Source organism: Hakea prostrata, chromosome 5, assembly GCF_041222555.1.
Source record: "Hakea prostrata isolate BN-2017 chromosome 5, UWA_Hpros_2, whole genome shotgun sequence".
NCBI classification, from domain to species: Eukaryota; Viridiplantae; Streptophyta; class Magnoliopsida; order Proteales; family Proteaceae; genus Hakea; species Hakea prostrata.
The window spans coordinates 3,534,382-3,557,345 of record NC_142604.1 but is presented as its reverse complement, the minus strand read 5'-3'; the positions used below and the strand labels follow the sequence as shown (position 1 = coordinate 3,557,345).

The 22,964-nt window shown below is 40.5% G+C and overlaps 1 protein-coding gene across 1 annotated transcript in view; it reads right to left on the bottom strand.

Moving 5' to 3' along the window:
- The window catches only part of LOC149014443 (DNAJ heat shock N-terminal domain-containing protein), a 68,890-nt gene that overhangs the window by 16,363 nt on the left and 29,563 nt on the right, over nt 1-22,964 (bottom strand). Inside the window, exon 5 of the mRNA XM_089155067.1 lies at nt 9,805-9,934. Coding sequence (XP_089011193.1) covers nt 9,805-9,934 — 130 coding nt within the window. The remainder of the gene's footprint in view (nt 1-9,804; nt 9,935-22,964) is intronic.

Sequence of the window (22,964 nt, the reverse complement as noted above, 5' to 3'; positions counted from 1 at the left end):
GGAAAATCGAACAATATTAAAATCACCTCCAATACCCCAGGGAAGATTCCCAAAGGAGGAGGACAAGGAACGAATGGAATCCCACAGAGGAGCACGGTCATCCGCCCAGTTAAACCAATATACAATGGTGAGGAAGAAGGAAGAGATAACATTGGAAGGAGAGATGGAGAGATGCATGAATTGGGGAGAGGAATCGATGAGGGCAATAGAAAAGGAAGAAGGATCTCAAAGAATCCAAATCCGCCCATTAGAGCAATGAGAGTAATTAGAAAGGAAAGACCAAGACGGGGCCAAGAATTGGGCAATCCGATGGGCATTTTCAGCTTGGACATGAGTCTCAAGGATGGCACAAAAAGAGGCTTTGGAGTCCAAAAGGAATTTTTTGATTTCACTCTGCTTAGCGACAGCATTAAGACCACGAACATTCCACACAATAAACTCAGACATAATAACAAAGGGGGGGGGGAGCTAGCAACTAAAATTGGGGTCAAGGGGATCTAATTGGTGGGGCGAGCAAGGAGAATTAGTCTCACGCAAGGTGGAATCCCAAGGGGAAGGTGTTTCGAAAATATTTGGGTCAATGGAGGAGGTCGAATTTGAATTGAAGGCTCAGTTGAAGGGGAGAGGTTCTGAGAAGAGGGAGGTGAGTTTTGAAGGTGAGAGGCTGCAAGAGAGGGGTTCGGTTGGGCCATAGGACATAAAGCATCAAATGGGTTTGCATCTTTATAACTAGAAAGCACTGAGGACATCATGGGCTCAATGATATTAGGGGAAGTGGGTAAGTTAATAGCATTTAGAGAACAGATGGGCCGAGGCCCACTAGACTTAGAAGGCCCAAGAGAGGAAGAAATTGATTTCACAATGGGTCTTGACCCAAGAGAGGGAGGCGGTAGACTTAGGGATAAAGAACAATGGCGATGGGAGTGGTTAAACATAGTGGGTCCCAGCTTAAGGTGTGAGGGAGTCGGTAAAAGGGGAAGGGAGGTAGCGTAATGTGGAAGGTTTGGCAGATTGCAGGGGATTTTTGGAGAAACTTTTGGGTCTTCAACAGTCGACCTAACATCATTTGGGAAAGGCAAGGGCAAAGAGTCTACTGGGAGAGATTCAAATACCTCTACTGACCTTATAGGGGCTCTGGCAGCATCAGCGGCATCGACGGCAGGAGCAGGAAACCCAGGAACATAAGCTTCTTCATCCGCAGAGTAACTGGCAGAAATTGCAGACTTTCTTGAAAGGTCGACATCAAAGGGGTTGACGGAATCAGAGTCAGGATTCAGAAAATCTGGACCAGCAGCAGCTTTATTTTTTCTTCTTCTTCTACGGTACGATTTGGTTACCGGAGACGAAAATCCGGCAGCACGCAGCGGGAAATCAGCAGCAACAGAAGTGGACGAAGTATTTACAGCAGTTGTAAAAGGAATTGTATTTGCAGCAGACGATGGAACAGAGATTATCTCTAAAGCATCGATAGTCTTCATCTTTAAGAGAGCTTCAGCAGAAAATCTTGGGTCATCCGAGGGCAAAGAACTTGGAGGAACACTTGAACCAGCAGCAGCCGCAGAGGCAGGGGCTATTTGCTTTGCTTGATGGAGAGCAGCGAATGAGCAACCAGATGATTCATGACCAAACGACGAGCAAAGATCACAACGAAAGGGTATCCAGTCGTATGCAATTATCTGATTATACTTAAGGCCGAGATCATCAGCAATAGTTACACTAGAAGGCAGATCTTTTGAGGCAGAGAATTCAACACAGAGTCTCGCATAGGACAGGCAATTCATATTCAACGTTTTTGCATCAATACGAAGGGGCTTTCCAAGGGCAGATCCGATTCTGCTAAGACAATCGGAGTTCCAAAATTCTAGCGGGAGACCAAGTAAGTTGATCCAAAGGGGAAGGGAGCCGAAATCGACCCTGCTGAGGGGAAGAGAAGGGGTCCAAGGTTTTAGGAGTATAGGGGATTTTCCCACAAACCAGGGAGACCCTTCAAGGGCACGAGATCGGCAGTCAGGAGAGGCAAATTTGAACAGGAAAACACCAGAGTCAATAAGATGAATATCCAGAAGACCCTGAGCTTTCCATTGTTTGGTAAGGGAAGTTTTAAGAATACCAAAGGAGGGAGGGGAACCAAGGAATTGACCAAGAACTGCAGAGGTCCATCGCTGGATACCTACAGCAGTAGAGGCAGAAGGGCAATGAGCTAAAGGAATGGGATCGCTGGAGGTGGAAGGAATATAAGTAAGGTCAAGGTCAGAATTGGTAGGGTGATGATGGTGGAGAGAAAAAAGAGAGCTTCAGGGTTTGACGGAGGAAGAGTCGACGGGAGGGTTAGAGGGAGAGGGAGGGCGAGAGAGGATATCAACAGGAGAGTCATCGGAAAAAACAGGGGAAGCCATGGGAGATTGCCAAGGTCGGGAAGGTATAGTTGGGAGTAGCTGATTGTTGATCTGCCAAAGTGATTTATTTTAGTACAGCAGGTATTGTGGTGGAAGACCATCTGCTTTTCTCCTTTTCATCTTTCAAGCCTGTTAGTAAATGTTACCTATCAGAAAAGGAGAGAAGAAAGGAATAAAATCTCAACAACAAGAGCTGAGCATTTCTCCCTAACTTCAATGTCATATACTGCATAATTTCCTACAAACAATGTTAATCAAACCATTTGCTGCTCTTGTAATGCTAGACCATAATCTACAAGACTGACTTTGCAAACCCACTTTATAATTTATGGATTGATGGATTTGTGCATTATAACTTATGAAGCAATTTGAATATCCACTATGTCCCTCCATATCAAAATGTCAACGTCCAGTGTGAATGATGTGAAAAGTTCTTACTTGAAGTATTGCAACACAAATTGCAACTATGGAAACCTGGCAGTAGTCAGGATTTAAGCATCAGCCTGATATCCTAATAGGTTATATCAAGGATGTGCATAATTTACGAGAGGATATAGTTTCTTTCAATGGTGTGAACCAATAGGAGAAGTGCACCCACTCCTTCACGTGGGATGGAACCAATACAAGAGGTTAGTTAAGAAGTGTCGAAATCCCAAAAGAAGGAAACAAAATGTATGGACGACTTAGCGAAGGATAGTGTTAATTAAACATGTACTGATAGGAGTATTTGTATTATGTGGTGTAATTTTCTTCCTAATGGGTAGGTCTCCTTAGTTGTATCTTGTTATATTGTTATGGAATGCTAACTGATATCATAGATTCTTTCATCAATTATTTGAATTTCTTTATTATTTAGCAAATGAAAGAGTTTGTTAGAGCTGCTGCCCCTAACTCCTTCAAATCCTACGAGGGGATCATCGATAATAGATGGGAGACGCACTTGATGCATCCTTTGCACTTGGCTGGTGAGTCACTTTTAAGTCTTTAAGTTTTTGTTGTATACTTTAATTTACATTCTTTATTTGCTATAACTCATCATTTATAAACAAGTAAACAACCAAATCACTAAGTCACTAACCAAATTTTTTATTTCCACAATGCAAGCACTACCTCAACCCAAAGTACCATTATAAGAATGATCTGGGGCTTGATGTAAAGTTGATGACTGCGGTGCAAGAGGTGGTGGAAAAGCTTGTGTCAAATCCCGTCATGCAAAGGACAATTAATGGAGAGGTGACAACTTATTCAATTGTTTCTTCAACTTCTTGCATTAGTGCATTAAGCATATACATAATACAATAATTGAAGAATTGGCGTACAGATCAGGGAGTTCAGGGATGCCTCTGGGAGTTTTGGAAAGCCTTCTGCAGTTGCAACTAGGCAAAACACTGATCCTGGTAAATAGTCCACTACTTTATAAGTTATTAAGTCTATAAGTCTATAGACTATAACTCTATAAATGATAACTGATAAGTTATATAAATATAAAGATTTACTTGCCTAATGCATTCTTATTTTTGGTTATGCAGCTGACTGGTGGGTGCTATATGGAACTAGTGCGCCAAATCTCAGGGACATAGCAATTAAAGTACTCTCACAAACTTGCTCATCCTCTGGTTGCGAGAGGATCTGGAGCACCTTCTCGCTCATCCATAGTAAGGTACAGAACAGATTGGGGAGTAAGAGGCTCGAGGACTTAGTGTATGTGCATTACAACATGATATTAAGAGTAGGGCACATACAAGATGATATAGATGACGACAATCGTGAACCGATTGAGTTGACTGATGTATTCCACGAGCCCCCCGCAGAAGATGAGGAAGATGATGTCATATATCAGTGGGTTAGGGATCGAGGTGGCCAAGTGCAGGATGGGCCAAGAGGGCAGCCGGATCCTACCATTGCTACTGCTATGGGCCCAGATGCTATGGTTGAGCACGTATCTTCTGATGAGGGTCAGGCTGCTGCAGCAGCATCAGAAGGACGACCAACTGTACCATTTGAGGAGCCACCTGGTCAACTTGAAACAACTGAGGTGACAACTAGTAGTTGGGATTCAGATGATGCCGATGATACCAGAGGGCCAAGTGGCCCAAGTTAGCCATCGAGTTCGAGTCATGGAGGCAGTCAGGTTGGTCGTGTTTCTAGTGGAAGTCAGCATCAACAAAGGGAGTCACCTCCACCAGGTCCGAGTCATCCGACACATGCGACCCACAGTTCCCCTATCTCTCGGACTTATGCTAGGAGTAGGAAGAGCAGATCAAACCAGGGGCAGGGACAACCAAATGATGATGCGAGCATGAATGATCTTGAATTCAACATGGGAAGCATGAGCCTAGATCATGGTCAGAGTGATTCACAACAGCAAAGTTTGGACAGTTGGCAGTCATCGAGGTACCAATACAGGGATCACACCACCGGGTCAGATTACAATGGGTATTCTTCTTATGGAGGTCATACTATTCCTCAAGACCCTGCACCTGGAGAGTACACATATAGGAGTGAAGGTGGGTTGTTAATTGAGTGGTTTAGAAACCCCTACCCAGATACTCAACAACAATATGAACAACAACAACAACAACAACAATGGCTCTTTCACCCACCCACGATTGACGGTTATCCCAAAGTGCTATTCCTCCAGTATTCTGACATGGAGACATATCAGTTCCATATAAACCGATATGTGACATACTTCAGTGATGGATTGACTTGGGACCCAAGTCAAATGTGGCCACCGTTCTAATCAATTGATGCAGAATGCTGAGTGATACTCATACTCTTAGTCTTTAAGTTGTAAGTTGTAATTTTGAGTTTTGACATTCTTAGTCTTAGACTCTTAGTCTTGTAAGTTGAAAGTTGTAATCTTCTTAATTCTTATGGTTGTAAAATTTTGAAGACATTTAAGTATTTAACAATTTATTACTTTGAATCTTTGATAGTTCGAACTTTGGTCACTTGTTGACTTGAATACTTGATGTGTAATGTTATTGTATTTGATACTTGATAGTTGATAAATGATAACTCATTAACTTCAATTACTTGATATCTTTACATTACAATATTACATGTTGTCTCTGTCTCTCTGACTCTCTATCTGACTCTCTAAGACTCTAAGAGACTAAGACTCTAAGTCTCTAACCTTGCATTTCACAGAATTTCGGTTTTACACATAGGGTCAACTTAGGAGACATAGTTAGGGTTATTTTCTCACAAATCTAAGGCCACTAATGTGTTCAAAAGGCCTTAAATAGGCTTAAATACCAAGTTTCAGCCCAACCAGAGCCCTAAAACCCACTGAGATGGGCCACCGAGACTACCGCCATTTTTTTGGTAGATCTCAACCGAGATCTCGCCATCTCGGTCGAGATCTCGCTTTTCTTGAGTGGCGAGATCTCGCTCGAGAGCGAGATCTCCCACCATCTGAAGGATGCCATGGAAGGATATCGAAATTCTGAATTCCTTTAAGGGTATCAACGAGCCCAGCTGGGCCGGCTTCACCTAAAATCTTAATCCAACCTTGTTGGGGCTAACAATGGGTTTGGATTGACTGGGTTTTCTCATATTCCTAAACCAACTCTTTCGTTGTATCCCCAAGTGCCTTTTAGATATTTAAGAATCCTTTTTACTGCACTGGCATGGGACTGTCTAGGTTTAGCTTGAAATCTGGCACAAGCGCAGCTGCACAGATCTTGAACATGGTATTTGGTCTAGTAGCAGTTAGATATAATAGACTTCTGGTCATACCATGACATTTTATGAGATCGAGAGGAGTTCTTTCTTCATCCTTAGTTAGCCTAACAGAGGTACTCATTGGTGTGTTAATGGACTTCTAGAAGGATATGTCAAATTTCTTGATCAATTCTTTGATATACTCACTCTAACTTATGAAATTCCTTCATTGTCATGTTGCTTGAGTTGCAACCCAAGTTAGAAAGTCAATTCCCCCCACCATACTCATTTCAAACTTGCTACCCGTAGAAATACTAAATTCGGAGCATAGGTCTCCGTTTCTAGCACAAAAGATAATGCAATCAACATATATTTGAATAACAATAAGGTCATTACCTTTGTGCTTGATGAAAAGAGTAGTGTCAACCTAGCCCATTTTGAAACCTTGCTTTCATAGGAATTTTCTTAGTATCTGTACCATACCCTTGGTGCTTACTTGACACCATACAACTATATAAGGCTTTTTTTGAATTTGTAGACATATACTAGGAAGTTTAAAATTTCGAAACCTGGAGGCTGAGCTACAAAGACTTCCTTGGAGATTAGTCCATTCAAGAAACCACTCTTAACATCCATTTGGTATAGCTTGAAATTTTTACGACAAGCAAATGCTAAAAGCATCCTTATAGATTCCAATCTAGCAAATGCTAAATGGATCCTAATTTCACTAGAGCTACTTTGTAAGGCTATAAATAGCCCCCAATCGATTACAATGGACTACATTTCAGATTATTAATAATATTTCCCAGACTTGAATTCCCCTTTATGAGTAGGTGTTGTTGCACAATGTTGTGTTCAATTTGGCAGGTCCAAGATTGAAGAAACACTAATGCCTAAATCAGTATCAAGCCTATTTCCTTGCTATGGTTGACAAGACAGACTTTTGTAACTCCATCTCAATAATATCCAAGCATCTACGAGGCACCCTCCAAGTATCTAGCAACCTAGACTCCATTGCCTTTTTCATAACATTTTTTTCCCTTGAATTTTTGGACTTGCCAAGACAACCAATTCCAAGATATAAATATTTTCTTGAATTTTCTAGCACCCTATAACCCCAAAACAAGAAGCCCCATATCTTCCAATTTAGCATCTAAACCCAACCAAACTTGAGGATCATATCCTTATGCAACTACCTACATTCCCACAAGTTTCAGCCCATTCCAACACCAACAGACCCTGGTTCCCTATCTCAAGGAATTTATCCCATATCTCTCATGGGCCAACTATCCTCTATACACTTTGAAACCTAATCATATGAACTCAGCCCAAACCATCCTATACATACCCATTACAACCTATCCATCACATCTACAGTTTTCGGGGTCACAGGTTCAAACTAGTTGAAGTCATACCCCATAACCCATACCCAGAACTTCCAGAAAACCTCGTCCCATTTGAATTGGTTCTATTAAAAAAATCTTGGAAGAATTGGCCATCACTCATTTGAGGCTACATCATATAGACAGCACAGTCTCCCATGGAATTAGAAAGTGATGTGAATTGGATCCAAGACCACCAAAATAAGACCCAGGGAGGTTACCAGTACCTTGAGATCCTTCCAGTAACCCAGGGAATTTTGGCCAACATAAGGCATTTTGGGTACCCCTAATCCAACCCAATTTGATCTAGCCCTAATCAGAATTTTGTTAGGAATCCATGTCTATTTTACTTTGTAATCCTTGTCCTTAGTCCTTCTTTGTTAAGTCATAAAAAAGTCTAGTCTAGTTAGGCTAATTAGAGAAGGATCCCTTCAGTTAGATCCAACACATTAGTAGGATTCGAAATCTACATCTGTTTTTGGGTTTGTTTTGGTCAAGATATTGAAGAGTCCCAGTTAGGTTGGATTCCCAAGTAGTAAGGGATATTCCCCCAGTTATAGTCCACTTCCTAAAAGAATTTTATATCTAGTTTTATTTTTCAATTTGGACCATTCTAGAGTAAGACATGATAGAGTCCTCATATGAGTACGAGTCTTCAGTCTGAGTAAGCATCTTAAATTTGATTTATTTTCAAAAGTTGAGTCCTATTGTGAATTCCTTCTAAAAGGTTATGAATAAGCCTCTCTAGGTTGTAAAATTCAGGTCATGTTTATGGATAAATTTGAGAACTGAAGCATCAAAAGCCAGGAGTCACAGGTTCCCATCAAGCAACTTGCAGCTGCTATTGAGAGAATTTCGTACAGAATTTTGACATTCAAGCCTACATCCTCTTCCTCAAGTACCAAGGCCCAACCCCAACCCCTACCCTTCCCTCTTCTTCTTCTCACTCCACAGGCCCCTTCCCATCCCCAAACCCTAAAACCATAACCATAGTTCCCATATCACACTCTTTTCTATTTTTCTGGAATTTTGGGATTTTTATAGAGACCACCCAAATTTCAAGGTCTCTACAGCAATCTAACCAATAGATATGTCCCAAACGTTTGGAACCTCATCCCCCCAACGCTTGTGACCTCCGCTCTCTGTTTCAGCCCAATTAGACAAACAAAACCCTAGTCTAAACGCTAGTCCCTTTGCTGCCCTAGTTTCCCAAAACGCTAGAAATCCTAACCATACTTTCAAGTTTCAACCATAACTTTGAAAGCCTTCATCCAAAAACTAATTCCTTTTAGGATTACCTTCCCCAACCCTACTTGACCTATGACTATAACCCTAGCCATAGAGACCCCCTAGAAACCCTAATTCCTATCAAACCCTAAACTTGGAAAATTCAAATCTGAAACTAATTTACGGCAAGGTTTAGGATTGAATTTCAACCAACCTTAGTCCCTGGCCCTAACTGAACCTAACCCCACCCCATTTCCAGAAACCATATCCAGCCCAAGTCCCTTACCCGAAGGATATTTCTATCCATAGAATACTGCAGATCACTTGAAGAGGATCCTGAGGGTGGACCTAGATCTAGCGCTTGCATCAGCCAAACAAACCCTACATCCCGGTTCACATCAGAGAGGGTACCCATAGGGTGCAGGGTTCCAGCCAAAAGGAAATGATCCATCAAAGAAAATTGATGAGGTGGCAGATGGGGCTAGGGGCCAAAGGAGAAGTTATCTCCAAAGTCCAAACCCAAGCTTGGTCAGCCAGCTTGGAGGCAATCCGAAAAAGAGCCATCTTTCAACAGGTAGGAGTAGACCTAGCTGACCCAAATTGAGTCTCGCTTGGAAGAGAACTTTCAAATTAGTTTGAGCAGCCTCACGATACTGTAATCATGGAGTCTTCAGATGACAAGGTCACGTTTGGCTTTTGGAAGGAAAATGGAAGACCAACTGATGAATGAGAGGAATCTAAAGAATTCTTTGCCTTTCCAAACTAAAGCACAAAAGACACATTCCATGGTTTTGACGATAGTTTAAGGGAGCAAAGATACCCTCAAGTAGTGCAGGAAGATTGGAGGACTTATTTAATGAAGACTGTCCTCCCAGCATAAAAGGTGACCTTATCCAAATAATAAACAGGGAATATTAAATGCAATTCACAATTTCTATGGATCAACTCCCCTTTCCCTCCCCCCCATTTCACTCAAAACTAAAAAAAGAAATGGAAAAACCTTTCACTCCTTTTCCCAGAACCTTCTAAATTAAGGAAATTTATCAGCACAGCACAAAAGCAGAAACTTATTATGCACACAACATTGTAAAATAAGATTCAGAAAAGCAAAAAGCTGGTCAGGGCACTACCTGCATTAGAAAGTCTTGATAACTCAGCTTCTGCATGACTAATAAAACCCTCCTTATTTCCTTGTACATATTGATTAAGTCGATCCTTCAGAATTTCTGCAAGCTTCTCTTCTCTTTCCTTTTGAACAACCTTCAACAAAGTAGAATGTATGTGATACAAAAGGGCAAATCAATATTCAATATCTACTACTACAAGAAAAACACAGTTTACCACAAATTAAAAACAAGGGAGACTTTTCTCTAAGAAAGAACAAAAACAAAAGCTAATTTAAAAGCTCATATAGGAATACTGGATATAACATTTTGAATGCATAATAGGCCAGGATGTAAATCATTGCCAAGGTAGGCAAGTGCAATTTACTTACATGTATCAACAATAGACTTTTCATACAAGCGGCTCACGGTTCGCATCTTGTATTTGAGCCATTTGATGGGAAATAAACCCAATAACAGAACCTCTTACTTAGAAACTACAAAAAGGTTTTCTCTTCTACAGTTAAAATAGGTTTGTTGAAGTATACACACTTTGAGATATTTACTGTTCACGGTACTGTTCACGTGAACAGTAAAGTATGGTTTTTACCGTTCATGTGAACAGTAAAGTATGGTTTTTACTGTTCACGTGAACAGTAAAATCTGGCTTTCACTGTTCACGTGAACAGTATAATGCTAGTGATGCTACCATACTTTCTATTTCTGATGTAGGAGTCTTGCTACATAAGTTTCTCTTCTACAGTTAAAATAGGTTTGTTGAAGTATACACACTTTGAGATATTTACTGTTCACAATACTGTTCACGTGAACAGTAAAGTATGGCTTTTACTGTTCACGTGAACAGTATAATGCTAGTGATGCTACCGTACTTTCTATTTTTTATGTAGGAGTCTTGCTACATAAGTTTGGGAGTTTTTAGAAAGCATAGTTTCTATTTTGATGTTATTTTCTATTTTCAAAACTTTCTATTTTAGGAGCTAGGAAGTTACTAAAGTTGTAATTTTTTTGTTTCCTTTTTCTAGAGGACAATTAGTTGTCTCTCAATTTGTATTAGATTCATTAGAAGCTATAAATAAAAGCGCTCTGTGATTCTAGACTTTTAAGCAAGAATCACAGGCCTTTTCTACTGGTTCTTCATCTCTCTTCTCTTCTTCTTCTTCTTCTTCTTCTCTCTTTTCTCTGTTCAAATTCAACTGCTATTTTGATTATTTAAAGCTTGTTTTTTAACATGGCATCAGAGCAAGTTTAATCAACCAAGGGACTGTTTTCTCTCTCTTGGCTGCCCAGTTTTTTTTTCTCCTTTTTCTTATCTAGGGCAGCCCCAACCTTCGCTGCAATAATTGTGAATGGCTGTCCTTCTTCTTTGACTTTTGAAGCACCAAGTATCCATGTATTGATACTACAAAAGGCCCCAAGCTTACTGGGGATATGTCTACCTATTTGATTCAACTGAGGCTGCTACTACCCTATTTTTTTGTGCAAATCTGAAGTTTGATCTACACTACACTGATGTCCTGGGATTCCTCTTGATTCTTGCAAAGATATGCCCATAATTCGGATTGCAAGACCTAAGAATTGTCTTCCACTGTTTGTGCTATAAGTTCTACTGCAAGTCGTATACTAGTAACCCATGTTTCATTGAGTTTCTCTCTTCTGAAAAATTCTGCTGCTACCGTCTTGCTTTACTGCTACTTCCGTTGTTTATTTCAGAATCAAGTTTAACCTTCTTTTTATCTAATACTTCTACAAAGACCTAGGGCACTACTTTTCCTTCATATCGAGATCTATTAGAGTTTCAAATCGAGTAGAAGTTTGCTGCTATGGTCCGAGATCTGATAATATCTACTACTGCAACAACTGTAATTGCACTTCTTCTGAGTGGATTGCTGCAGCGACAACTGCAATTCTGAGATTCCAAGCTGGTTCAGTAATTTCCTTCTGATCTAATTTGCTTTTGTCCTATTTGAGGGTTAGCGGTGGTCCAGAGTTTTTTTCCCCCTGGTGAACACGACTTTGTCCTGTTAAACGATTTACTGCTGCTTGATCAGCTTTATTGGTGAATAATACATTGGTCTGTGGCTACTACTTTTCCTTCTTGGGTTTCTTTTGTGCTCATACTTTAAGATGCTTGTCATTGGTCATCATTAATTGTCCACATGTAATGCTACACATGAGGGGGAGAATGGTGCCTTTTTCTATATATACTTAAGATGTGCTGATGGATATTATTTGTGAAGATCTTTGTCCTCAACTTATGGCATTCTACAACAATATGATTACCTATCTTTACCTAGATTGTCCTTTACCTAACTACTTGGTCCGTAGTAACCCATACTACCTTACCTACTTGGTCCGCAGTAACCCATACTACCTTACTTACTTGGTCTGCAGTAACCTATATTGCCTCTACCTTACCTACTTGGTCCGCAGTAATTCATATTGTCTTTTACCTTACCTATTTGGTCTTTAGTAACCCATACTATCTTTTACCTACCTACTTGGTCCGTAGTAACCCATAATACCTTACCTCCTTGGCCACAGTAACCTATATTGCTTTTTTACCTACCTACTTGGTCCACAGTAATCTATACTGCCTTTTACTTATCCATACTTTACCTACCACTTGCCTTCTTGCGAAGCATTTATATGGACATTGGAGTTGTAATTTTGAAGATTTAGTATGGATATTTTTCCCTACTACCGGCATTATGTGGATGGTGTCTTTGATCCTGTTATACTTATGGACATTGGAGTTGCAATTTTGAAGATTTAGTGTGGATATTTCTCCTACTACCGGCATTATATGGATAGTATCTTTGATCCTGTTATACTTATGGACTTTGTTCGTCTTCAACATCTTCGATTGTTCTTATTATTGGATGGTTCTATTGACATGAAGAATTAAAGTTTTTTTTTAAGTTGGTGTTGATTATCTCCTGGGTAAAGTTTTCTCAGTGTTTATTGAAGTCTGCCATTGCTACACGATTCAAGATTGGTGCTACCTTTCAAGTTTATTCCTTATTGTGCAAGCTGAAGTTTTTTTTGTGTACACTCCAGCTTGAGGGGGAGTGTTGAAGTATACACACTTTGAGATATTTACCGTTCACGGTACTGTTCACGTGAACAGTATAATGCTAGTGATGCTACTGTACTTTCTATTTCTGATGTAGGAGTCTTGCTACATAAGTTTGGGAGTTTTCAGAAAGCATAGTTTCTATTTTGGTGTTAGTTTCTATTTTCAGAACTTTTTATTTTAGAAGATAGGAAGTTACTAAAGCTGTAATTTTTTTGTTTCCTTTTTCTAGAGGACAATTAGTTGTCTCTCAATTTGTATTAGATTCATTAGAAGCTATAAATAAAAGGGCTCTGTGATTCTAGACTTTTAAGCAAGAATCACAGGCCTTTTCTATTGGTTCTTCATCTCTCTTCTCTTCTTCTTCTTCTTCTTCTTCTTCTCTTTTCTCTGTTCAAGTTCAACTGCTGTTTTGATTATTTAAAGCTTGTTTTCTAACAAGGTTAATGAGGAAAGTGGAAGAAACTGCCACAGGCTAATCTGAAGTTCAGGCATATGAGAAGCACTCAAGGGTTTTAAAATTCTGTAATGGAAATTTAAGGGTGGTCATTGATGTCACAACTCACAATTCATAATTGTCTGTCTGTTTGTGAAATTCATAGAAGTCATAAGACAAATCTACTTTCATGTTTTTCCCTATATCAACTACTCATGCCTTGCAAGATTTGGAGAGTGCAAGTAAATGTCCAGATTAATGATAAAAATATGCTTGTACAAACACATAATGCATGCTATTACAACGGGAGATTTAACTCAATTAGAGACTGAAACTTGTCACGTGACTACTCCACTTTGTTTCCTTTTTCTGTATATATGATTAAAAGGAAAAAGAAGAAGAGAACAGAGATGGCTGCAATCTTGGGACTCACAAGTCTTTTGTTGAGACTCCACTACATTTAAGACAAGCCTTCAAAGGGCATTGTAGGAGATGCATCATAAATAGTAAAATTACTGTTCACGAGTTACCATTCAGACAAATAGAACCCACGAGCACTCCCCATGACAAAAGTTGACATGAACATGTTGTGAACTCCTTAATCAATAACTTCTAACACTCACCCTCAAGCTGAAGCAAAGAGGTAAATCATGCCTAGGTCAGTATAAATATAATCAAGTAGACCAATTCTTCCATTCCCAAGTGACTTGGTAAAAGCATATTTTAGTTGTTCTACCATGCAAACACGACTTGTAGAGGCAAATGGGAGATATGAAGAGTGGATGTATGGTCAGGTTTGAATGGTGTACATAACAGCAGACAAGAAACATAAGGAAACAGGAAGGGGCAAGAAGATGGGTAGGACGAAACCCAGACATGACTCACCAGATCTCAGCAGCCAGGATACAACTCACTGAGAAGCACTCTCTTGAATATTGCACACCAAGACAACCTGGATATGACTCTGTTAGGCACATTGATAGGGAATTATATCTTTCATTACACACACTCACCCTCCATTACTTTGCCATTTACAGCAGTGCTTTGGAATGAGAGTTAATTCAGCAACAACTCAGCAATACACGCAAGTTTAGAACCACAATAGGAATAAAAATATGTAGCTATGAGAAGCCAGTACTTTCCCTGCAAGTCTCCTTACCCCACACCCAAACTGTGATCACTGATGCCTCCTTCCCCTCTCTCCGTTCCAACAAAATAAACAATTCCTATAACTAATACCTCACTCCATAACACAACTGACTCTACTCACTACTGACTTTCCTACTCTCACCTCCACTCCAGCCCAACTGACCCCCTGCCCCCGTTTCAAGTTTTCCTGGCATAGACTTAAGGAGCCCATCAATACTTCCGCCATTGAGTTTCACCTAATCCTCAAGGTGGAATTCTGGAAACTGAGTGTTGATTTCCCCCAAGTCTTCCTGAGTGTTTCCACATGAGAGCAGTGACTTCCATTTAAGCAGCACTTCCAGGCAGCCTGCTGGCAAGTACCCCTAGTGCAGCAAGTCTTTTGGTTCCAGGTGGAGCTCACAATCTTCAGCTAGGCAAGTGCGAAGGGGCTGTGGCTAAAATGACTTCCTACAACCTTCTTCAGCTGGAAGACATGGAATACAGGATGAATCCACCAGTCGGAAGACAGTTGGAGCCAGTAAGCTACCTGTCCAACATGCAAATTCACTAGGAAAGGCCCATAATACGTGTGGCTGAGTTTCTCATTGGGTCGTTTGGATAGTTTCCGATAGCGAAAAGGCTGCAGGCATAACAACACTGCATCCCCAACTGAAAACTGGATATCTGGCTGGTGGGCATTAGCCGTGGCATGCATACAATCTTGTGCAACAAGCAAATCCACCCTAAGCTCATCTAGTATGCGATCTTGCTCTCTAAGGTATTCATCAACTTAATCTACCTTGGAGCAGCTGGAATCCCATCAGAGAAGGTATGGTGGTTCATGCCCATATACTGCTTGGAAGGGATTCATCTTTGCTGCCCCTTGGAAGGTGGTATTATACCAGAACTCAGCCCAAGTAAGCCAATTATGCCAATCCTTAAAGTTGCCAAGCGGAAAAACATCTGAGGTAAGTTTCAAGAAACAACTTCCATATGTCCATCAGCTTGAGGATGATAGGCGCTGCTGTACCTTTTAATGCAGTCCCAGATAGCTTGAAAAGTTCAGACAGTGGTTGTTGAGGAACACGCTATCCCGATCATAGGATCAGAAGTTCCTGAATCAATGATCCAAGGGCGAGATGTGGTTGAAAGGCAAGCAGTAGCATTACCTGTCTGAACAAGGGTGGCAATGGCAGATTGTGGTTGAGTGGCCTGAAACTGAGTGAAACGAATATAATCTTCTTCGGCCATCTTTATAGTCTTACGACTCTTACCCTCAAGATGAACTTTAGTAGTTGTAGAGGTTGATTCAAAGGTGGTGACTGCATTAGCCATGTGTGGGGGCTTCCCATGAAGCTTCCAACAATATCGTTGAATATGTCCTGGATGACCACAATGATGAGAAGTCTTAACTTGTCCTGTAGAGTTGTGTGAACCTAAATATTTTCTAGTATTATTTCCTTAAGTTCATCCCATATTCTGTCCACCAAGGGTATGCCTTCCAGAAGTGCCACGATAAACTGTTGCCAAAGCTGAATTTTATGTATAGTTATTGGTACTCTCCCTTGCAACACGAAGAACTTTTGAAAAGGTGTCAGCTAGCATGGGTAAGAAGATGGAGCGTGGAAACCCGTGTAGCCATATCTCTGCTGAAAATTAGTGTTACCTCCTTGGGTATGTATGGATGAGTGAAAGCCATCAAGTGTCCATATTTGGTGATTCAGTTGACTACAACCACCACTGTGTCCCTCCTCGTGTCTTGGCAGCCATCCAATGAAGTCCATGCTGATATCTTCCCATATCCTCTCTGGAATGGGCAGCAGTTGTAGTAGTCTAGTGGGGCTCATCCATTATCAGTCCCAATTTGGATCACATTTTCCACTCCAACCTCCTTCACCACTTGATTTAATGATTTATAAATATATTTTGCATCCTTCTTATCATCGGATGCATCTACTGACTTGAGGAACACTGTCCTTCCATCACAATTCAACATGAAATTGATGATGGATTGTTTAATGGGACCAGTCCAACCATCAGCCAACACAGTAACTCCATAATGAGCCCACATGGGCTTTAATCCCTTAATATACTCATTTAAGTCCTCTTTATGCTTAGGCAAATAGACATTATATATCTCATATGGAATTGGTCCCTATACACTCCCAGCCTTGCCTATCTACTCAATCATATCCTTATAGTAGGGCCCTTGGGCTGTATGTGCTGGAATACTATGGTAATAAGCCCATTTAGAGAAAGCCATCCCCAATTTTTCCTTCACACTCCCCATAAGTGCTTCAACTTTCTTTGCTTATGCTCAGGCCTCGCAAATAAGGCCAAATCATTGCGAAGAATCTCCAGATCCGGATCTATAGGATGTGTTGACAAAACTCGACCCCTTGTAGAGGCCCGTGGCATAGGAACCTCCTGCCTCACACTTTGACTCCTCCTCATAGGGACTTAAGAGCTGCATGTGCCTCCCATACCTGCTGGCTCTCTACAGGACCCACAACCCAAAGACCTATTGCCTCCTCATGTCAGCAACCCTTTGTTGCTCCCTACTCATCATCATCGCCCTCCTGATATGTTCGGCCTCTGGTCCAGGGTCACATCCATACTCTTTTGGCTCATCTAGACCATAATCTTCGGAATTTGGAAGGTCATCTAAGCATGCATCCTCAAACTCCTCTCTTTGTGTTCTCTTCTCTTTCCTCTTTTGCTTTCCCCCACTAATATATGAGGCCATTGCCTTTTTGACCTTTACGGGCACCTTTTGGCACCGTACTACATCCCTGTTTTCACCAACTAAATGCACCTTTAGTCTAGTGGCCCCACCTCCTCCTATTTGTTTCTTGCAGTAATTACACTCGCTCTTCCTCCTATCAGCTGTAAGTGGCCTCCCGTGTTGCCAACCTGTGTCTGACATCTTTGAAAGAGAGTGTCTGATACAAGAAATACACACTAAGTATCTTGAAAAGCTCCACAATATGCCCCAAAAATTACATACATGCTTCTAATAATAACCTCCTATTTTTAAATTAAAAAATATATATAAGTATTTTTTAATATATAAATAATTTAAAAATATATAAAATACACACTACCTTGAAAAGCTCCACAACATGCTCCAAAAATTGGAACATGCTTCCATTAATACTCTCCTATTTTTAAATTTGAAACAAAAATTAATGATTTTTTTAATATTTAAAATTTTTAATTATTTAAATATATATTAAATACAATAAAATTACAGAATTAACAGAAAGAAAAAAAAATTTTGATTCAACACCATCACAGTAATATGGTATCTTAACTCTCACATACATTAATTTGAAGCTCATACATCTACTATACATATACATTTTTAGCAATACACATAATTTACTAAATAATTTTTAATAACAGAAAAATAAAAAAATAGTAGGAAGAATAAAAATTAATTTTGACACTACAAATTCATCGATCAACACAACAAATTTTGATTAAATTTGGAAGCAATCCAAGAAGATTTAAGGCACAAACAAAACAAAAATAAAAAAATGAGGAAGTTGGTTACTCACCGTGCAAGATTTGAGAAAATGCACAAATGGAGGAGCAAATCTAGTGTTTGAATGAAAGGGAGTTGTACAAATTAGGTGAAAAGAGGGACGAAATCAAGAGAAATTAAAAAAAAAATTTGAAAAGAGGGTCAAAGTCATGGTACACTGTGTCGGCGATATATCGCCATGTCGTTGGGGGGGTGACACGACTCCCCCAGCGACACGATATTTACTATATGTCGGCGATATATCGCTGAAAAATAGGTGATATATCGTTACATTCGCCATATATAACAATATTTCATTTGTTTTTCGCCGATTTTTTGTGTTTGTCGGCAACAATATGTGAAGCATGAGCCATACTCAACATAATTGTATAATGAATTGTAAACTTTAGTACATCTATTGTATTTGTGTTCTCTTTACATATTTACATTAGTTGTGTATTTTGACCTATCGCTGTTTTTACATGTTTCGAGCGATATCGCCAGGGTGATTTTGTCCACGGTCCGACATGTCGCTCAAAACATGTAAAAACAGCGATAGGTCAAAAACTTGGTCGAAAATGGACACTTTATAACATAAGAATGAGTCGTTTCGACTCAATACAATATTGGCTCGATATTTCGTATCGTATTGACCGAAATTTCGGTCGATACGATACGATATGATACTGGACACTTTTCATTTTTGTCCTTGTATTTCATTTCGACTTGGAAAAGTGCAGACATTTCGACCGAAATTTCATTAGTTTCGGTTGAATTTTGTTCCATGCCTATGATAATCTCCTTGACAAATTCCTTGCATTAATCCATCCATATTTTCCCACAATGCTAACTTTAGACTTTCATCATATCCTACTTAAGGTGCATATGCACTAATTATATATACAATCTCTTTCTCCATTACAAGCTTGATAGCAATAAACCTATCACCTACTCTTTTAACATCTACTACATCATTCTTAAAATCTTTATCCATTATTATAGTACTCCACCTTTATTAGTTTCATCCCCAGTATACAAAAGTTTAAAGTCATCAAACTCTTTAGCATTTTTACCCTTCCATTTAGTCTTTTGAATGCAAACTATATTAATTATTCTTTTTCTCATAAAATCTATCAATTTTAAGCTCTTACCTGTTATGTTCCAAGATGCCAATCTAATCCAACATTTCTGGACTAGCTTTTTTACTCGCATTTGTCCACAAAGTGGGAACCCTTGCCTACTTATCACCGCATATGGGCACCAATGCAGCACGTCACTTACGGGGGATGCCCTACCTAACCCTTGCCCACTTATCACTACATTTGGGCCATAGTGTAGCACATCGCTTCTTTTGTCGGGGAACGCCCTAGCTCAAATACATGAAAAGGGTTTGGCTAGATTTTTTTTCCAATAATGACTGCCAACCTGACACACCAACTCTACTCCTTTACCCAAGCTTCGGACCAGCAGCAAACACTCTCCCCCAGCTTTGTAAAAGATGTAAAAATCAAACCCAAGCATTTGTATAACCCATTTTCTTTGATCCTCCACTTCTTGCAGTTAAAACCAGATTGTGTTTTGTAAGTAATAAGAAAGCAGCCCTCGATCTATGCTCCAATCCTCCTACCTATATTGGTGTGGCATATTCCCGATTCCCAAGGCCATCTCATCTGCAATGGAATCTCTCTTCTGTGCCTTTCTTTGGAAGGGACAGGAATCCATGCGATTCCTCCGCCCCATCAGTTGGTCCAACATCTGTAGACCTAAATCTGAAGGGGGCTTAGGAATTCATTGGATCCAAGAAGTCAATTCCGATGCTTTACTCAAACTCATCTGGAAAATTGTCACTAAACATGACTCCATCTGGGTCAATTGGGTCCACTCTTACCTTCTGAAATCTGACTCTTTTTGGACTATCCCTATCCCTCCAAACCCTTCTTGGATCTGGAGGAAGCTTCTTCTTCTCAGACCCCGTGCTCTCCCTGCCATCACCACCCATATCTGTTCTGGTTCCTCTACCTCCTTCTGGCTAGATCCCTAGCATTCGATGGGCATCCTCCTAACTCTTCCCCCCCCGCACTGTCTATGAAACCCGCATTCCCAAATCTACCCATCTCTCAGCTTTTATCTCTAATGGTTCTTGGGTCCCCTTCCCCCCACCATAGTCTCACACAAGTCTGAAACTCCCTCTCCCCATCCTTTCCACACCCCCATGATACAGTTATTTGGCTCCCCTCCACTACCAAATCCTTCACCACATCTTTTGTTTGGAACCTGTTTTGCTCCCCCTCCCCTCGGCCCTTGGCCCCCCTTGGTTTGGTTCAAAGGTCATATATCCCCCATCACTCCCTTACCCTTTGGAGAGCCCTAAACACAGCCCTTCCCACTCAATTATTCCTTATTACCCGCCATATCCCTGTGAACTCCAACTGCATCCTTTGCTAGAATGGTACTGAGGACATTGAGCATTTGTTCTTTTTCTTGCCCTTTCTATAGTTCTTTTTGGAGAAAAGCCCTTAACTACATTTGGCCCCGCTCCCATCGCTTATTTGGGTTTGTCCGTGATTGGTCTGGATATTGAGTAACTTTTCAGATACCTCTATTTGTGACCGGATTGGTAGGCTTGTCTTTGGTGCCACAATCCACCATCTATGGTGGGAGTGTAATCTCAGACGCTGGACTTCCAAATCCCACTATTGATTCTATTCGGAATGCTATTCTAGGATTACTGCTATCCCCATCCCCCGATTGTTGATTCCCCAAGGAACAAGCTCATTGTTGTATCCTGGGGGCTCAACTCCCAATTCCATCCTCCTCCTTGATCCTCTCCTTTGGATCTTTCTTGTAGTTCGGTTTTTGTCTCTAAAATTTAATTATTTATTCATTCAAAAAAAAAGAAAGCGGCCCTGCCTCAGATATTGCAAGTGCTCTACCATGCTTTTACTACAAACTAGTATGTCATCAAAAAAAGTCAAATAAAATTTTCACAAGTGGTAGCGAAATACCTCATTCATGAGTGACTGAAAATATGTTAGTGCATTGGATAAGCCCAATGGCATTACTAGGAAATCGTAATGACCATTGTGAGTCAGAAAAGCTGTCTTCTCCACGTCAAGTTCCTCAATATGAATTTGATGGTAGCCTGATTTCAGATCAAGCTTGCTGAACACTTTTGCTCCATCAAATAGTTTGTAGATGGCAAGTATAGGGAATTCGTCGGGTATAGTCAGCTCGTTCACAGCCTGATAATCAAACAAAAAGTGCCACCCTCCATCTTTCTTCTTTACTAGTAACACCAGACTGGAAAACGGACTAATGTTGGGGCAACTGATACCTACAGATAGCATTTCCTTCACCAATCTCTCAAGTAGGACAGTAGAGGTATGGCTACTACTATGGTAGGTAGATCTCTTAATGCATTACATGCAGCTAACAAAAATCCCTCTACACCAAACCTAAGCAATTTCCATAGGCTATTTAACAAGGTCTCCATCGGCATCAATGTCAGGTCCTGTATAAGCTTCACTGTCTACCCCTGCAACTCGAAGTTAATAGTGTGATGACACCAGTTGCTACGGATCTCCCCCAAGAACGAACTCCATTCCGCACCTAAAAGCAGCATCCAAGCTACCCAGTCTAAACAACAGCAGATTTTAGGTAAAAACGACGCCTTATAGCTCGCCCTCTACTGTCTGAATGCACTGATTGTCGCCAAACATCTCTTCAAGCAATCGCATTGAATTGGAAGTCTCAGCTTTTCTACCATCTCATGGTCACCTTTTTTTTTTTTTTTTTTTTGGGGGGGGGGGGGGGGGGGGACAGGTCATAAGGTTGTGAGTTGCTCCACTACAAACGAGTATAACCATCTCTTGCCCTTTAATTTTGCCTCTGATCTTCAGGGTTTTTGGCGAATGCAGCCCCTCGAGCACGTTGTTGTAGAGTTCTACCACAAGTGTGGCCATTTCTTCTTCCATCTCGGACACCTCAGTCTTTGGTTCCTCCGCTGCATCCTCCAATTCATCTATGTGCATGACGCAACACTGCATTTGCTTTATGGCATACCATAGTTTAGTGTACAATGCATGTCAAATCTGAAACACAGCCCATGGTCGAGCTCGGACTTAAGTTTCATTGAAGTCAGCCTCTTAGACCTAAGATAAAATTGAGGAAACATGGCTCCTTCAGCCCACATCAAACAACCAGTCTCTGCCTCCAGCTTTTGCGCACTCTGGTGCAAGGGTTTGGCTGAGATCATGGAGGAAGAAGATGAAAGAACAGCAGGTTTCCAAAAATACCCCCTTTATAATTTCTTACAACGGAGCCATATGTTTCTTAGCCTGCCAGCATGTTTCCTAGCCCACCTGTTGGGTTGGGTTGGGCTGCTGCTGACGAGCACTAGAATTTTCACGGTATTCTGCCACTACCCTCCTACTTCAAGATCACCACCTCTTCCTGTGGCGTTTTTGTTTACCTGATGAGAAACACCTCAACAATCCTGTTACGATCCTAGAACTTTGTAACCAGCCAATCACTTGAGAACAAAGAAGAAATTGAGGGGTAAGAGAGAAGGACACTAACACAAGCTAAAGAAAGCACCTGCGATTGGACTTATTTCACTCCTAATCGCAGGGTTTATTTATTATGTCTATGAAGCAGATAAAATATCAGATCTGCCCATAAATAACCGACGATAGAATTACAAGACACATAAGGGCCTGTTTGGTTACATGAATCCAGAGAGTTCAAGTCTCTGGATTCACAAATGGGAGATTTATACCCGTTTGGTTGTGTGAATCCCTGGATTCATGAAATCTAGAGATTCACCTTTTAACACTAAAAACGTAAATCTATAGATTTATGGGTATGAGGTGAAATCCAGAGATTTCGTCTCTACTATAAAAACGTTAAACATTTGAACCATGATTCCATAAATGTTTTTTTATGGTGAATCTATAGATTTCATTCCAAAGATTTAAGCTAACCAAACAGTGATTTTATGAACC